At 37.9% G+C, this 18,299-nt stretch overlaps 2 protein-coding genes across 2 annotated transcripts in view; one reads left to right on the top strand and one right to left on the bottom strand.

The window, feature by feature from the left end:
• Nucleotides 1-733: 733 nt before the first annotated feature.
• On the bottom strand, nucleotides 734-4,531 carry slc6a19b (solute carrier family 6 member 19b). Its single transcript, XM_020937213.2, has 12 exons — nucleotides 4,333-4,531; nucleotides 3,627-3,767; nucleotides 3,415-3,552; nucleotides 3,139-3,326; nucleotides 2,899-3,009; nucleotides 2,609-2,721; nucleotides 2,405-2,533; nucleotides 2,163-2,319; nucleotides 1,886-2,090; nucleotides 1,248-1,407; nucleotides 1,004-1,166; nucleotides 734-925 (listed from the first exon to the last, which is right to left on the bottom strand). The coding sequence occupies exons 1-12, from the start codon at nucleotides 4,529-4,531 to the stop codon at nucleotides 734-736; spliced, it is 1,896 nt and encodes a 631-aa protein (XP_020792872.2).
• Nucleotides 4,532-5,169: 638 nt separating this feature from the next.
• Nucleotides 5,170-18,299, top strand: part of fhod3b (formin homology 2 domain containing 3b) — an 80,548-nt gene continuing 67,418 nt past the window's right edge. Inside the window, exons 1-3 of the mRNA XM_055163449.1 lie at nucleotides 5,170-5,606; nucleotides 7,953-8,059; nucleotides 14,584-14,648. Of these exons, the coding sequence (XP_055019424.1) occupies nucleotides 5,442-5,606; nucleotides 7,953-8,059; nucleotides 14,584-14,648 (337 nt within the window). The 5' untranslated portion in view covers nucleotides 5,170-5,441. The remainder of the gene's footprint in view (nucleotides 5,607-7,952; nucleotides 8,060-14,583; nucleotides 14,649-18,299) is intronic.

The raw sequence follows: 18,299 nt of genomic DNA, 5'->3' as shown, positions 1-18,299 counted from the left end.
TTTTTAGTTTTTAATGCCTGGACTTTTAAAATTCTTGACCTCCTTCCTCTGTCTGAAGCAAAACTAATTCTCACTGTGACCATCTGTGGGAAAATCTTTTGAGTGAGTTGCTGCTGTATGCTTTTGATAAGAAATGGCAAACAAATAGCAATAATGGCTCTTAAGACTGTATTAAAAACTAACTAGATCTAAGGTAATGTAAGGTACACTTTATTGTCCCGTAGGGAATTTGTCCTGTATATTTAATTTACATTTTAATGCCTCTGGGGCATCTCCTCTGGAGCAGTGGTCACATAGTCCTGAAACCCACCCAGACACAGAGAGAAACATGCAAACTCTGCACAGAAAGGGTCAGGATTGAACTCGGAACCTTCTTGAGTGCCTTGCCACTCAGCCACTGTGCACTAACATAATCACAAAAAAAATCTTCTAACATAGTCATGAACTATTTACTCTTGTATTTTAAAATGAAAAGTGAAATTAGCAGAAATAAGTAAAATATGTCATATACATTTAACACATAATCATTGGAATTAAATAATACAACAAATAAACAGTGAGATTGCTTTAAGCAATATTTCAGTGAGACAGTTCCACTTCTGAATAAAAAAAGCACAGAATGAGACTAGAACAATTATTTACTACTCTGGGGAGTTAATAATATTTAAAGTATAAAATTATACATAATTTGTCCAAATATAACATAATGATATTTTTATATAAATAAAACATCTTATTTTTCACTCATGGTTGATGTAGAGTTTAGAGAAAAACTGTTGAGATGTAACTTCTCTTGTTTCCTTGATTTGCAGCATTTTAAAACAGCTGCAAAAGGAATTGCAAGGCACGGTATCCCCGCCAGTATGAAAATGATGACATAGATCCATGATGGGTAAGTCTTTTCTACCAGTGTTGGGAATTTGTCCTATGTACAAAAATGAATAATACATATTATAAACATTTACAATGTTATCTAATACAGAGGAATCTGAAAATATTTTACCGATTCAGGGTCCCATGTTTTGTAGAGAAGCTTCTCTGAAACTTTTGTGACAAAGTAAAACACCAGGATTAAGAACATAATAACTGGGCTGATAAATCTCCAAGATATTTGCCAGAAGAAGTTGGGTTTGTGCCCGATCATAAACTTGATATCATCATTAAACCTAGTAAAGAACAACGTAACATATGTTCAATTATGTGATGGTATTAGTCATTGGCAGATGTGTGCTTACAGTTTTATTTACCTGTCTATGCCGTAAATGTACACAATGGAGAACATTTCACAGAATCCAACCACCAGCAGTGGGATGGATCCTCCGTAAGTGTCAAACAGAGACAGCCAGTAGTTTCCAGACGCTTGGATAAAAATAAGCCCCACCAAGCAGCAGACCAGACATGTTACACCTGATGGCAATACATAAGAATAGATGTTTATTAAATCAGTTTAAACAAAAATGCACTGTGCAGAGTGGAAGGGCAACTGAGTGAAAGTCTAGACCACTGTTGAAAGGCACGGAGCTGGGGATTGCAAGATTATTTGAAAATAAAACAAAAAATACACAGTATTTAATCTATTTAAATGTTAAGCAATAATATTTGGTTGATTTAGGTCAAAGAAAGGTTTTCAACACATTAAACTATTCAAATAAATACAAATTAAACCTTATTTTAGACCTTTTCCCAGTCGAAATTCAATATATTTAGTGTCATTGTTTTCATAGTAAAGCAGTATTTATTATATCGGTTGCAAGGGAAACTGTATGGATGTATTTATGATGAATACGATACATGAAGTCAGACGTTTGGGCGTACTATTGAGAAGATGCATGTTGAGTAGAGGTTGGTGACAAAACAATTGTCTTAAAAATGTCATTATTGTTACCTGTTACAGCTTCTTTTGGCCATGTCTTGGGAAAAACTTTTAGATCTTGGAGAGGTACTAAAACTCCCTCAATGTTTCCAAACATGGAGGACAGTCCGAGGCAGAAAAGCATGATGAAGAAGAGCACAGACCACAGAGGAGATATAGGCATCTTAGTGATGGCCTCTGTAAACACAATGAAGGCAAGTCCTGTGCCTTCAACTCCCTACAACATGGAGAAAAAATAATCATTTTGATAATATTTGAAGATAGTCTTACATAAAAATAAGTGAATTACCTCACTAAGAAACGTATTCAGGTCACAAGTTTGTAGATGTAGTGCTTGAATGGCATCAGAATTTGTTTTATTGAGATTCTGAAGAGCCTCAGTGTAGTTACTGGTAGTAATTTCCCCCTCAGCTAGATCAAATGCATTTAGTATTGCTAAGATATTCCTAAAACACACATGCAAATTGAAGTTTGAACATTTTAATTAAACTGTTCAACATGTAAACAAAAACTACAAAAGACAGAAAGTACCCGCTTAAACAGCTGTCAAATCTGTCTGTGGCTCTGAAGCCTATGATGCTGTAAATGACAGTTGCAGCATACACAGAAGTGAGGCCATTGATGATGGAGATAATCACTGCATCCTGTTCACAGTTGTTACTGAAAAGGAAAAGTCAGTTTATGTTCATATTTTACTGTTCATGTAAGAATTGTGCAATATATTTTATAACTCACTGCACTGAGTTGTAGCTGGAGAAAGAAATGAGCCCTCCAAACGCCAAAGAAAATGAATAGAAAACTTGTGCACCAGCATCAAGCCATGTGGATGGTTTTGACAACTCTGACAGCTAGAGGGAGTTAGATGCAAAACTGGATCATATGATAATTATGGTAGCATACAGATAAACTGTTGCCTTCCTATACTTAAAACTACTATTTACAATTGCAACTACAATTTTCTATAGGATTTAAAAAAATATTTTTAAATACTCCACTGTAACATATGTAACTCGTACAGGGCTTACCTCTGGTGTAAAGAGGAACTTTATTCCATTCAGAGAGCCCTTGAGTGTTAGTCCACGGACCAGAAAGATTGTCAGTACAACATAAGGAAGTGTTGAAGTCACATACACAGCCTACAAACACATTTGTTGACATAGAGATGTGTGAAGAATGTGTGAATTACTTCTCGCCACATTTGTTGACAGAAGTTATACAATGGATAAATAATATTGACGTTAATATAGGTTTGCCTTATGCAGTACCTTTCCAGTTGTCTCTATTCCTCGTATGATGCACAGATAGAGCACAGTCCATGCACAAATATGGCACAGCAGAAGCCACCACTGCAGCCCACCGTCCTCTTCAATGTGTGGAGTTATGTTCAGGGTCTGTCTGTACCAGAAGTAGTCCACAGAAGAGCTCCTCTCACACTCTGATACTGGCACTGGACCTGTCAAAGTTCATAGTGCATATTTAAAACCAGCAGCATTTGCCATTGTTGTCAGTAGGCCTCATTAGACGATTATGACTATAGTTACCTGTTAGGTTTAAATTGATGGGACACTGACTCCAAGGTAGACTATCTTGAAATGAATTGAACAGGTACCACAGAATCCACCCAATGATGGTGTTATAGTACAGACTGATTGTTAGAGACACACCCATAGATGCAATACCTGAAAATAGTTTACCAACATGTTGTTTTTCAGTATTGCATTTGTGCCGGTATTCCCAAAAAAGGTCAACATACCAATTCCAGTTAGATAGGGATTAATAGCTGCCCACATTCCTAAACTGGCTCTTCTTAAACGTTGACCAATTGCAAACTCCAGATGCAAAAGTGGGATTCCCTCCAGTACCAGCAGAATCAGAAATGGAATCATAAATGCTCCTATAATGTCAAAAAACTGTGTGATTCAGCATATTATGATAAGCAGGTAATGTCTCTGAAGAGTGTCACATACCTGTCAATCATTAAGGGTCCTTGTCAATGTATAACATGTAAACTGCTTTTATCAATTTGTAAATCCGGGGCATTTTAAACTTTTCTAAAACTAGAGCTGAGTCAGAATAGTTTACATAGCAGTAAAAATAAGAGTTGTCTTATTACTTTCTGTGAATGTACAAGTAACTAAAGCTTTATCTTGCAATATAAACAGATTCTCTTTAGATATAATTGACAATGCTTTACATATTTTTTTGTTGTTACGATCAGTTGTTACACTCAGACATTTACTTTTACAATTACCATATACTTGAGTTGCAGTTTTCCCAAATGCCTCTACCTTTTTCTCCGACTTGAGTAATTATTTTGAAATAACTGTACTATTTTTTTTTTCACGCATTACCCTCCTTACTTGGGATGTTGCTGTTTCCTAAAGGCTGGAATTCAGGTTCCTCCTAACCTGTTTTACCTTGTTTTAGGTTTAGCACTTTTTTATATAATCATCTCTTACCTCCTCCATGACTCTGACAAAGATATGGAAAGCGCCACACATTTCCGAGCCCTACACAGAAGCCCACACAGGTCAGCATGTACTGTGCCTTGTTGTCCCACTTGGGCCGATCATCTGCCTCCTCCTTCTCCAGGCGCTCCAGCTGTTCATGGGACAAGATTCTGTCCTCCAGGCCTGGATTTGAGAACTGAAGCTTCATGATCTTTAAGGGCAGGTCTCGCCACCTCGTTAGAAGAACCTCTCACTGTGGGAAGCAAAGGTGCTCTGTAATAGATTGACAACATTTAGTGCCACTGGTTATTGGTTCCATGCATGGGGTCTTTATGCTTTTGCTGAGTAAGAGAAAGCGAGCTTTATGAAAGTCCAAAGCACATTGTTAATTTTGTTCAATGGTGATCTGCTAACAGTAGTAACATCATTTTTATTTTTAAAACAGTTTAGACATAAATAGTTAGGTTTTCTTTTATTTCTATTGCTAGTTTAGTATCGTAATATTATTTATTTTCAGTAAAAATATTGGTTCCACGGTAAGTTATTACTATGCTGTTCTAACATTAGATACATATAGAATATTTTCAGGCTACTTTGATAAAAGTTATTCATTAAATTATATCTAATTTTTGAGCTAAAGTCACAGCATCTCCAGTGTCAGCACAACAGTAGCCGTCTGGTCAGTAGGCAGCGGCACTTGGCGCAGTCCTCTCTTGTGCCACAGGAGGCCGCCAGTGCGCCTGTAATCTGAGCTCTCTTTGCCGGCTGAGCTCTGACTCCCGGTCCCTTGGCTGAGTTTGAGCGAGAGGAGCGAGCTGCGCACACATCGCCTCAGTACAGGCGCCAAGTGTAGCGGTCCCGTCGGCAGAGTCCATCAGCTCCGCCCGCTATGCCCTTGGATACTGCGGCAGCGTGCGTTTGTCTTCTCATTTAACTTGCTCTGTGCCAGTTCTCCGGACCATTGTTTTGAACTGTGGTAGTCACTGTCTGCAGTATCGTGCACTGCGTTGAACCAATGGAGAAAGTCCAAGGATAACCCGGGCTGCATGGTTGTGCTTCTGCAGGAGTCTGTCTGGCGCATCTGATATTCTGATGATCTGACGCTGCATGGATACAGTATGGCGACTTTTGTGAGCAGGGTTCAGTTCTTAGATGATACTGATCCATTCAACAGCACCAACTTCCCCGAGCCGACCAGACCACCTCTGTACACCTTCAGAGAGGACATCCCTCTGATCAATCAGATCTCTGGAGTCCACAGGCTGCTCAAGGCACCACAGAAGGTATGCACGACTACTGTCAGTTGATTTTTTAGGACTCAAGTTTTCATTGGCATACACTGAAGTTGATGATGTGGCTAAAATGGTACTAGACCATATTAATAACAATAGCCAATAAAAAACTTGGTGATAATAGTAATAATGAATGCCAGTGCAAATTTTAAAGTTATGGTGAAATATTTGTGAGTCAAGTTTTCACCTTGAATGACTTTAATTATTCTAAACCTGCTTACTAATCCTTTTAAGTGTTTATCCACAATAACTTTTGAATTGAGCCCTTTCTTCATGTTATCTCATCTGTAGTGCTGTGTCCTGAGTTCGGTTGGCTGAATAAGTCACGGCAGCCTCAGGATGTTGTGGATCACCACAAGCCTGGCTTCTATTCTGGTGGCCACTCAGACAGAGCAGCGGGGTGGGATGGTAGCACTTACTACTGTTTGGGGAAGAAATGGGCGGAATTAAAAACACAAACACAACAGGGTTCAGGCTAGATCAGGTTTAGCAATGACTTTCCTGCACCTTAGACTGAAAGAAGTGTTTTCTCTGTTAACTTCATCATTAACTTTCAGAATAATAGCAACAACCTGATCAGTCGCATATACTTTGAACTGACAGATTTCAGTTCAACATGTGATTCTGAGCAGCTGTGACTTTAGTGTGAACCTCTAAATGTGACCAAAACCAAACCTGGTGTCTCATCCTTTCTTGGTGGATGCCCTGTTCAGCCCAGTATAAATAGCTCACTGCTAACACATGGTGCGGAAGGAGTCCAAACAGCTCACACATGCTCTGCCTGGACTGTCACTGTCAGTTTCAGTGTGGAGATTGGGATAAACTGGATGTCCAAGAGTTGATGTTAGATTACATCAGTGATTCTAACATTTATTATACACAGGCTGCCTAAATGTTTAATAGGTCATCTGGACTGTAGAATAACATGCCAGTAATTATCTTCAAACAGGCATTATTGAGCATCTGTATCAAAGGAGTGGGCTATAACTAAACAGTTTGTATTGCAGTTTGGACCATATAAACAAACAGTTATTAATTGTTTTTTATTTTCTACTTTTCAGCAGTGTTAAATCCATTTACACCATATGTTAATTGCAAACTGGAAATCAATAGTTGTAGATTTTATTGCAGCAAAATATTGCATAAGTTTCTGTTTGGCTTTCTCATTTAGATGAATAGTCTTGGCCTGTGGCTTAGTGGCCTTGAGGCTTCTAAAAAGTAAATTCAAGGATGGGAGAAAGCTCTGGGAGTGGACTCTCTCTAACCATCTTTGTTTGCTGTGTTTCCTTGTATTTCTCTCCATCAGGAATTACAGACTCCCATAATGAGAAGTTATGCTAAATGCTCTAAAGTACAGGTTCCTTCTTCTGCCTGTTGGGACTCCTTTAAATTCTTTTGCACATTGTTATGCAGAGCTGAGGTTTTGCTGGTCAGTGCATCTGGGAGTGTTGTCTCAGCAGAGGGCCCAACACCAGGCAATATCAAACTGCATTAAGGGATAAGGTTATGCCCCTTGGTTCATATTAAAGATAGATGTAATCAATGCTCTGCTGTACTTATATTTTGGATCTTTCCTATAGAAACATAATGTGCACAGAATACAAAAAAAAAGTTAGTTGGTACTGCCTGTTTTTGCTTTTTTGCATAATGCTCAGGGCAACCTTTTTGGCTTAATGCTTCAGAGAGATGAGGACCAAATACTTGCAGAGAGCTTAGAGTAGTGTAAATTTCTAAACAGACAGAAGAAAGGATGTGTCACAGTCAGTCAGCTGTTGAGAAATGCTGTTATTGGTGGAATATATTGGAGGAATAGATTATAGCTGCATTTTGAACAAAAATCAATTGGAAATGGTTTTCTGTTTATTTTTAGTCTGATCCCTGACTACCACCCGGTCAGAGCACCACAGTATGGTGGTTAAAGGGAGAGGCCAGACCTCAGTGTGAGAGACTTGTGGTCTGGTCTTTGGACTTGGCCTTCACAGAGACATGCTGGGTTCATGTCCTGAGCAGACTATAGTTAAGAGAGCTGCTGCTCCTGATAATCTGTTTCCTGGATTTAAGGACTTTTATTTGTATCACCCAACCTGTTCTGAGTAATTAGTAGTGATGACAGATTACACAATCTGTTTTTTACAAATTGTGTCTTTGAATATTGGAGAGGCTGGAGTGAATTTACTTCCATATATCCAATCCATATAGTCATAAAAAACACACCAATACAACTATTTATGTTCTATTAGTTGTGTGGCCACAAAACATCCCATATTTCCATTTTCTATTACTTGTGATAATGTTGATCATATAGTTTAACTGCCCTGTATTTCCCTGTACTTTTAGCCTGATGACTGTGCCCTGCAGTTGTCCCATAATGGAAGTTACCTTGACCTGGAGTCCACCCTGGCAGAGCAGCGAGATGAACTGGAAGGCTTTCAGGAGGATGGAGGGTAAGGAAAGCTCTAAACCATGTTACCTGTAAATGAGGTAAAACATGTTACCTCATCAGAAACATACCAGGAACTGTGTTTTGTTTCATTAACACATGTTTGTGTATCATTGCATTATAAGTTTGACTACATCTCCAAAGCTCAAAATGCTCTGTTCCACCTTAGATCAGAAAATAGCGTAATATGGGCCCTTTAAGATTCCTTCTCTAAGTGGGGGACAATGGCACTCAACAAGTCAATTCAAAATGCCTGGTCTTTTTATCAGCCATATGAAAGGAATGGTGCCCTACATTCTAAGCAATTGTGGCAGAATTTCCGTGGCATGTGCTCAGTAGTGACCCTTGAAATATCTGGCTCAGAAGCAACAGTGATGTCATGCGGCCACTTAGGAGGTGTAGACATATCTCATAAGTAATCGTTCTCATTGCTGTGTCCTCATTAGATACAGACCAACCACAATCATACCATCAGGCTGGAGTAAATTGCTTATACTATGATTTAGCCATCATATAAGTGGATCTGGATCAAGAAAAGAAAGCATTAAAATGTTTTACTTTCATACATATATGCTCGCCAATTGTTTTATTAACCCCACATGTTTTTCGCATGTACAGTGATCTCACATATCACCATTTTATTTTGAATTCTCATAGGCTAAAGCTGGCATGAGTGTGTCTGGTTGGCGGGACCACAAACACGTAAAGATTTATTTGTCCAACTTGGAATTCATAAGTTGCTCTCTGGATGTGATGTTTCTATTGGACAGTGGAGATGTGTCCTTTCTTCGCTCCATGTGAAATTGTTAGGTGCTTATTGAGCACTGTGAGGTTAGAGTCGTCCACTTCTTCTGGTTGGGCCGTGTTGGCTGCCAGCTGGCACAGGCAGGTATGGGATGTGTGTCATTAAACCCACACAGGGTTTTCTATGGAGGCTGGGGTGAAGGTGGTTAGCCAATTATTCTGTAGAAATAGGGCAGTTGTGTTTGGTGGTAGATTCTGGCACTGTTTGCACGAGATTAGACCCCCACAGCTTGGTATTGTTGATATGATGATTATGGAGCTAATGAAATGGTTTCAGGTAGGGTTGTTATTTTAAAACAACAGTAATTTTGGGCACCCTCTCTATTAAATTTCAGAAGGATTTTTGACGGACATAAAACATAAGAAGTAACATTTTCTCTTATATTCCACTTTGCATTCTTTAACTACAGAAATAAGTTCTATTAATTATTAAGCTATCATTGTGTGTATATATAATAAAATACAAAAGAACATATATTTTACAGACTTGCCTTTTCAGGTGGTGTTGGATACATTCAGCTTCTACTCAGTCCAGTCAATTTACTTAAATGTGCACTTTGTCACTTTTGGTGGAGAGTCTGTCTCCTGTTTGTCTCCATGGAGATATTATTGCTTTGTTTGCAATGTTCCATAGTATTGTGATAAACTAACCCCATGGACACAATCAAGTGATGCCACAAGGCCAAATTACATATCAGATCTGTGAGCCCACTCCCACTCTGTGGAACATTGTAGGCAAAGCATGATAAATGTCCATTGAGATGTTCAACCAGAAAAGTTACATAGCGCATTTTTTACTCAAACCTTGCTATAACATACCATAGTTACCTGCTCTCTTAAGGTACTGTAATGTTCCCTCATAATACAAAATAGTAGAGATAAATGAACTTGATGATTGTATAAAGACATTCTTATCTGGTGTTGATGATGATTTACCACTAATATGCTTTCTAAAGCCTTATGTAAGGTCCAAATACAAAATGGTTTGTCCATAGCAGTCATACCTCCATCACTTTTCTTGAACCATGTTATTGTAGTGGTTAGTCTCCTGGGTTTTTCTGTAATCTTAGCCCTGATCCACAGGAAAGCAGAGTCTGTGCAGTCTGCGTTCCTGCCTCCTCCTGATCACTGGCCATGGGCTGCACTGGTAATTGATATTAATGACAGATTACATTCCTAAGGTGCCTGTGTCATACCTGGTGTCTGTACAATCAGATTATAGTGACAGACCGCCGCAGAGATCCATGTCATAAGAGCTTTAGGGCCATAATCACTTCCACACCACGTTAGCCGGCCCAAAGGTCTATCCTGGTTTTGATTCTAACTTTGATTCAACTTTGCAGCTCAAACATAAATCATAAAGTGTTGAAGGTGGACTGTGTAATGTTTCTCGTAGAGGTCTGCACGCAGATTAAAAAAAACAAAAAACATTTGGAGAGCATGGACAGCTACCAAAGTTATTATTGTTCCTAATTATTATTGACACTTCACAAATCACATAAACATGACCAATTTGGCATTTCCTGAATAGAAATTGCTTTAGAATATCTATCTAGTTTATTCCTTCTTATCAAAATCAACACTGAAAATTCATATTGTGAAAGCAGTAGACTTTCTTTACTACAGGAGTAAATGTGTCAGGTAATTTAACCACACAGTTGCTAGTGTTTTTGTTTGTAAGTAAGTTTGTGTCCTCATGTACTGAATAAGTTAAACCTCTTTAACTCAAAAACAGTGGCCTAGAACTATGCTCACCACAGTTTTTTTTATTCTAAAATATGAGTTTGATATGAAATCTTTTATTACCCAGTGTTATTTTTCACACACACAGTTTTGCACCATTTACAGAGGAGGGAGTGTTAGCCAGCGGAGAATTTTCTGAGAAAGTTGGATTTGCAATAGGAAAATATACATCTACTATACATGTGTGAAGTTTTACCTTTTTGCTTGGGTATTATTTTCACTTGGCATTGATTGACATATGATTAGTCAAATCCTCAAGGACACATATCCCCTGGCTTGTCTTTCGAAGATCACATGTTATTGATGCCTAATTGATTCAGCATGAGAAATGTCCAGCTGGCACTACAGAAGACACTTTTTAAAATTCCTCCGCCTTGGTTCTGAAGTGAAAAACATGCAAGCAAGCCAGAAGCCATTGTGTCAAATATGCCCTTCATTCTTTATTGACTGTTCTTGATGTGTCTGACAACCAGTTAGAAGTCTATATTAAAGTGCCTTCTCTGCAGACCGCAAGTATTTTGGGTTCCTAATCGTACCCTATCATCTCTCACTGGGCAGTTTTCATTATTTTCATCTTTCTGACCCACTTGGACATTGTTACCGAGACACAGAGCACACCAGACTTTCATTTGGAGCAGAAAAACGGAAAGTGCATTTGAAAAGAACCAGAGGAATTGTCAAACATCATGGGGCTTAAAGTTTTAGTAGGCAAAACACACTATATTGTCTGTTTGCCCAGCAGTTTAAGTGTATTATTAACAGAATTCAATAGCTGAGTTTAATTGGTTACTGGCTGCAGTAGTGCTGGTAAATGGTTAATGAATGAACCCTACTGTGAAATAAAGCTTTTTTGTAAATCTTGTGCCTAATTTTTCCATCTTTTGCCCCCTTGATGCCGCCTTGCTGGCAAGAGGTGAAAATGCTGATTCAATGGCTCTTAGTGGGGCCTTCCTGTCTGCTATTAATCGCTCTGTAAGCTGCAGTTAGGCTTAGTTTATTTGTATTCACGTTCTGTGGACTCTCATTTGTGCATGGCTGTCTTAGACAAAGCCAGAAAGAGCAGTGCTGGCAGGCATCCACTGGTACAGCCACTGCTGAGTTACTATATACTTTATGAGGTATACAGTTGCAAGCCTGGGGCGATATAGACATTTTGTGTCACAGTTATCATGGCCAAATAATTGTGGTTAACGATAACTTCTCATTGTAATAATCATTGTGATATTATCATGAATAAGTTTGATGTTTTTTAACAACTACTTAAATCTAAATAAACAATATAATGTTTTATTTTCCCATCCCTATATACAGTACACTTGAGAGAAATTATGAGAGCCAAATAGTGAACAATTTTTATTCTGCTGTATACTTTTCATAGCAAATGGCATATTGATTTGAGTCTTTCCCTGGAAACACTTGCTGATGCATCTAGCTTTAGGATCAGTACAAATGGAAAAGTAACCTTAGGATCCTTGTGCCTGGAGAGGTTAACTGGTTACAAAGTTACAAGTTTAAAAGATAATTTTAATAAACAGCATAAATGTCAATGTAAACATTGTCATTCACTGCCACAAACACATTTCAAATGAAAAGTGATGCATAAATCACCAAACGCAGTAGACTGGATTTCATTGTAGATAAAAGAAAGATATGCATCTGAATGTAAACATTAAGTTAGAATAATTTAATAATAAACTGATTATTGAATAATGTTTGATTAGGGCCTACTGATGTCTACAGTAATTAGCACAGTAATGATGTAACTCGTGTTCTCTCCGTAGTGATGATTTGTACTGTACATGTTCAATAGAGTCTGACATTCTTTGCTCGTGTGGATACCATTTGTTTGAGTACTTGGTCTGTGTTGCCTCAGGTCAGGTTTAATCACAGAGATAAAGTTGCAGCAATGGAGGAAATAAAACAGGCATTTGGGAAAAAATATCTTACCCATTTGCTTGCATAGCATCTGATCTGCAGTCTCATTTTGACAAGATCTACTCTGACAGATAAGATCCCTGCGTCACCTCAGCTTGTTGGTGCATTTTACATTTGATAACAGCAGGTATATCAAATCTCCTGCCATGTAATCTGCCTCATGACAAACTGTAGCAGGATAATGGTGCATTAGCATAGTTAATGCTATGCTAATACTGCACTACTGATAGTGTGAGTGGTCTTATATGTGAGCGGTGCAAACTCAGAGAGCCTTTTGTTGGAGCAGAGCCAGAGCTACCCCGACACATACGGCTTTTGTAATAAGGGAATAAAAGCCTATTTGTCAGTGAGTCCAATTAAAAGTGTTGCACAACTGTACCTGCTGAGCTGTCAAGAGCCAAATCTGCAGCTTTAGTAGCAGGACAGTAATTAATGGATTAAGTACAAATATGGGACAAGATCTCTTACTTAGGGCATGTTCACACTTGGTTTGGTCCTGGTTTGGGCCTAGTTTGAGTCCTAATGTATTGTTGGTTTGGTCCTATTTTAGTCCTTGTTAAGTCATGAACTAGTCTTGGTTGAATTCCAGGTTTAGGTTTTATTTTTTTATTTTTTTATTTTATTTTTTTTTGTGAAGTGTGAAAATACCCATACTATTTCAGGTGGTGGTAGGTGTTATTGTTTTCCACAGTATGGCTTTAAACTTATCTATTTTGCATTTACTCTTTTGCAGGTGTTATATTGCAAACCTGTAACTTGATCTGGGGTCACCTGCTTGTCTCCTTAAAGGCAGATAACTTTAATGTCATATTGTGGAACATTTTAGCAAATCAATAACATCACCATTAAGACAACAAGATGACATACCCTTCACCATAAAAGTTACATAGTGCAGTATAATCATTGAATTGCTCTGGTCCCCATGGAGACTACAACAGCATTGTCAGTGTTGTTGCTTTTGTTTCATATTGTATTGGTGTCTTTGTAAGCTGCTGACAGGAGGTCACAGGGTCTTCTCATCTTTATTAAGACAGAGCTGACCTGTGAGTCACTCCCATCCTTCATAGACTCAAAGCTGTGTGGTTTGGCTGGGAAAAATATATTGGATGTAGTGGCTTATTGATACATAAAATGAAATTACCATATGCGATGAAATGCTCTTAAACATGTCAGTTACCAACAACATTGTTTGTCATATTACACACTTGGACATTTTACAGCTAAATGCACCCTTAAGTAGATCTGATAATTACTATATCAAAAGCTGGAACTATATTTTTGGGGGTCAGTATTTATCGTGTGCACATTTTCTTTGCACTACTGGGAGATTTTTGGTTATTTTTTGACTATATGATAAGATTTAAGCTGTAAAATAATAAATGAAATATCTTCCTTGATTACGGATTTAAACTAAGTACGTAAATGTTTCAATTGACTATTTATTTATGGCAGTTCAAAATTTGTAAAAATATTTTTCTGTTCCTGTTAATATTCTTATAGCCTTAAATTGCATTACATGTGCATTTGGAATATTTTTTGTGGTTTAAGTTTGCTCTTGGGTTATTTTGTCATAAATTAGTTCCAGTTGTTTTGGGCTACTTTGGATAGAAAGTGACTACCACTGCTGGAGTCTTGGTAATAAATGTTCTGATTGTGGTTGGACAATATGATGATAATACTCAAATAATTATACTATAACAGTGCACATGGTAGGTGATCAAATTGAATTTTTAACAATATTTTTCTGTTCCTGCTAATATTCTTAATAGCCTTAAATTGCATTACATGTGCATTGGGAATATTTCCTCTTGGGTTATTTTGTCATAAATTAGTTCCAGTATAATAATTTATCATCTATATTTAATTCCGCAATATATCAAACTTCAAAATTTGTTATCGGGACAGGCCTACCCTTAAGTTTTACAGTTTTTACTGTTTGTATCATATCAGTCTGTAAGAGAGATGGGCACAAATTACAACATTACAACACATTACAACTGCATTCATTCACATTGTCATTTCCAAACAATTTTCTTTCTTTTTCAGGAGAGGAAAGAAACACAGCATTATTCTTCGGACCCAGCTGTCAGTCAGAGTCCATGCCTGCATTGGTGAGTAACAAAATGACCAGTACTCATTATGCATTGTTTCAGAAGGTGATTCCTATCAGTGCAAAACCAGTGACACAGTGGCATGTAAATCTGTTTGTGAGGTCGCACTGGCTTTGATCAGGAGTCTGAAACAAGAGCGGGGGCAGTAAGCAGATGCCTTAAACACGTTTCTTTATGTTTCGGAGTTACTGTGTTCTGTCACTTGGTTTTATTGGGCCTCCCGGTGTCTCTGAGTAATGTGAGGGAACTAGTGCAAAGAGCTGAGTGAAACCATATGCAGCGTGCACCCAGGCCACATGTGCTGACACACACGACACACACTCAATACCAGTCCAGCTTTAATAACATTAGGCCCAAAATGGCTTCTCCTTCACTAACAGATGTGTCAGTCTCCTCTCCGTTTACGTTGGATGTCTGATTGATAAACAAAGTACATGAAACACTAAAGTTAGAGACAAAATCTGCAGTAATTTCATTTCGGTTTCATGCACTGTATGATCTCGCAAAACATGAGGAAAACTGTGCCCCCGCAAGTGCAAAAATAACCCACAGCCTGGAAAAGCTATTAGTAAACTCTCTGATTTCATTTTTTTCTTTTTGGTTTCACCAAAAAGAGTACCGCAAATGCAGATAAAACTACCAAAAAGGAGGAGCTATTGCATTTGTACTGTTGTGGCAGAAACACCTGGCAGAAACAGCAATTTACATCTCTATTATCCAGCAAGTATTTTTCAGTGTTGTTGTTTTGGGCTACTTTGGATAGATAGTAACTACCAGTGCTGGAGTCTTGGTAGGAAATGTTCTGATTGTGGTTGGACAATATGATGATAATACTCAAATAATAATACTATAACAGTGCACATGGTAGGTGATCAAATTGAACTTGTCATTTTGCAGACTTTTTTTTTTTTGATATCTCCCACCCTAAATGAAATTTTGATGCATAGTCACAAGGTTTATTTATAAAGCATGTTTAAAATACAGTTATCACTGCCCAAAGTGCTGTACAAAAAGAAAAAAAAGCATAACTTACTTCACACATGTCATGACACTACTGTATTGTATTTTGTCATGCGCTGTTACCATGTACAGGTGTAGTAAATAAAGGAGTAAAGCTCTTGGAGTAGAGTAAATGTCATTGATGGGATCTGTGGCTAAACTGGACATGAGGACTCTTCAGTGCCCCTGCTGTTACCTGGGCCTGCTTAGTGACTCCTGGGCAGAGGCAGGCAGACTGTGGCCCTGGCCTAAGTGGATGATGACCCTAAGTTGACAGCCACCTGTTGCGACTTCCAAGTAGTTCCTTGATTTATTTAGTCTGGGCAATGTCTTCTCTGTAACATAGTACAGTAACTTGTTCCAACATTTGAGTTTAATTGTGGCGAATGGTCCTGGTGTTTTATGTTATTTGAAGAGATTGTCTTTTAATCTTACAATGATAAACAAAGTGTCTCTGTCTGAATGAATCCATTCATAAATCAGCTCTGTCCCCAAAGGGAGCCCCTGGATTGTCTGTGCTTTTCGATCCAAAACGTTCTCTTTTGTTTTGCCTTATTAAGTTTGTTATGCAATACAAAGTTTTGACAGTAGGGTTTGGAGAAATGTACTATGGTGGATGCACATGTTGTGAAGTCTAAACACAATTAGACTGTAGTATTGTTTTCATAATAATAACATTTCAAACTGTAAAATAACAAGGAAAAGGTCAGATATTAAATATTAATTTCACACTCTCTTTTATATAATAGTTTTTAATTATGTAATAATAATTGTAGTTGGTGTGGTTCCAAGCCATTCTAAAACTATTCGGGGGAATAGACACTATAACATGATAGTTTGGACAGTATAGTTTTAGAATGTATTATTATCTAGATAACAACAACAAACCTAGACTATAGGTACATTTTGTCATTGTGGACTATGACAATACCTTTGTGTTGTGTTCTGTTGTATATCCTGTCTAGTGTCTTTGTGTCTGTCAGGCTAAACCAAAGCCCAAACCATAGCCGTGCTTCTATAATGATAGTCATTAGTGTTCACAAACACATAGATTTTAACATGGGACAGCCTCAGATGTGTGTGCTATGTCTGCAGTGAAAGCTCCGCCACAGGTCTGATTTATGGAACTGTTTTGTATCACTCCACGTCCACACGCCTCCACAATCCTGCACGCTTGATTTTAAAAGTTGAAACTAAGCTTAACCAAGCTTAATTTTAAGACTGAAAACTGAAGTGATTACACAGCTGACTGATGGATTGGCAGCAAAATATATAATAATAATACATACACAATATGCAAGAATACCTACTGTATACACTATCAAACTCATCACAGTATGTTCTATATGTTGCGTGACATAATATTTGAGGATCCAAGGAAGAGCAGCCATGCAGTGTCAAGACAATAGCCAATGAGGAACTTTATAAACAAAGAGTATAGGTATTTTACACATTATATATTAAAAACAAACACAATAGAACCTGACTGCTCACATTATCACCTCATACTGTCTGTCTCTGGCCTTTAAAGGCAGGTTCATCTGTCGACACTGTGATCCCAGGAGAGGAGTGACGGTTTTAATAAGAGGTGACACATTCTGAGTGGATTATCTGCTTCGTCTTTTACAACTTTTATAATCTCTGTTCTACACTGTGATTCACTGCAATGCCGGGATTGACTTGTGGCGCTTTCTGTGGCTATAATTTAGTTAAATTGGTAGTTTTAATCTCCAGGTTGACAGCTCAAAGTTTTGTGGTTGTGAAAAGGAAAGAGGATACACTGTAGTTTTTCTATAATAACTGTTTGGGTTCCTGCTCTAGTGGAAATATGACTGGTAGGTGTGTGTTTGCAGGGGGCAGTGGTCCCAGATGGGGAGGGGGTTGGGACCACGTCTTAAAGGGATCAGATCACCTGTGGATTAGAGTGTTTTTCTAAAGCCCTTTTCCAGTCCCCCCAGTAAGTCCAGTGTGTCAGTGTGTCAGTGTCACATATATGCTCAGCCACCTGCAGCTTTGTAATTGTTCAGTAAAAATATTTGGATTCTGATAAATGCAGTGTCAATTGGTAAACAATATTGGTATCATTTTTCAGACAATGTTCGGATGATTAAAAAAAAAAAAAAAAAAAAGTTACCTCATCAGAAACATCCCTGGAGTTGTGCTTTGTTTCATTCACACATATTTGAATAACATTTTATTTTTAGACTCTCAACATCTCCACAGTTGGTGAAGGTGTATGGAATTTGCACACAGAGAAGTAATCGACACAGTGGAGCACTTTTTGTGTATTACCATTTGACATCACGAGGTGGATTTGTTTCCTGTTTGAGAGAAGAACTCAGCCTAAATATGCAGGGTTTGTTTGTTAAACATGTGTGAATGAAACAAAACACATCTCTGGGTATGTTTGTTATGAGGGAACAACATTATAACAGATCAGAAGATAGTGTAATATGAGCCCCTTAAGTCTTGCACAAAAGGTGAATGGACTATAAAACAAATCACAAAATTTGCAGAAAAAAATATCTTGGCTTCCATAAGTCTTTTGTTTGTTTTTTTACAACTCTCGATATTCAAATTTTGCATATCTTGAAAATAACAACTTTGAAACCCCTCGCTTTTATCACTGGCTTATTCACGGCATTCGGCAAC

Source organism: Boleophthalmus pectinirostris, unplaced genomic scaffold (genome assembly GCF_026225935.1).
Source record: "Boleophthalmus pectinirostris isolate CB_2022bp ecotype Guang Dong unplaced genomic scaffold, ASM2622593v1 HiC_scaffold_6, whole genome shotgun sequence".
Classification (NCBI taxonomy): domain Eukaryota; kingdom Metazoa; phylum Chordata; class Actinopteri; order Gobiiformes; family Gobiidae; genus Boleophthalmus; species Boleophthalmus pectinirostris.
Note: the sequence above shows the minus strand (reverse complement) of the source record. Positions and strands in the feature narration are given on the sequence as shown.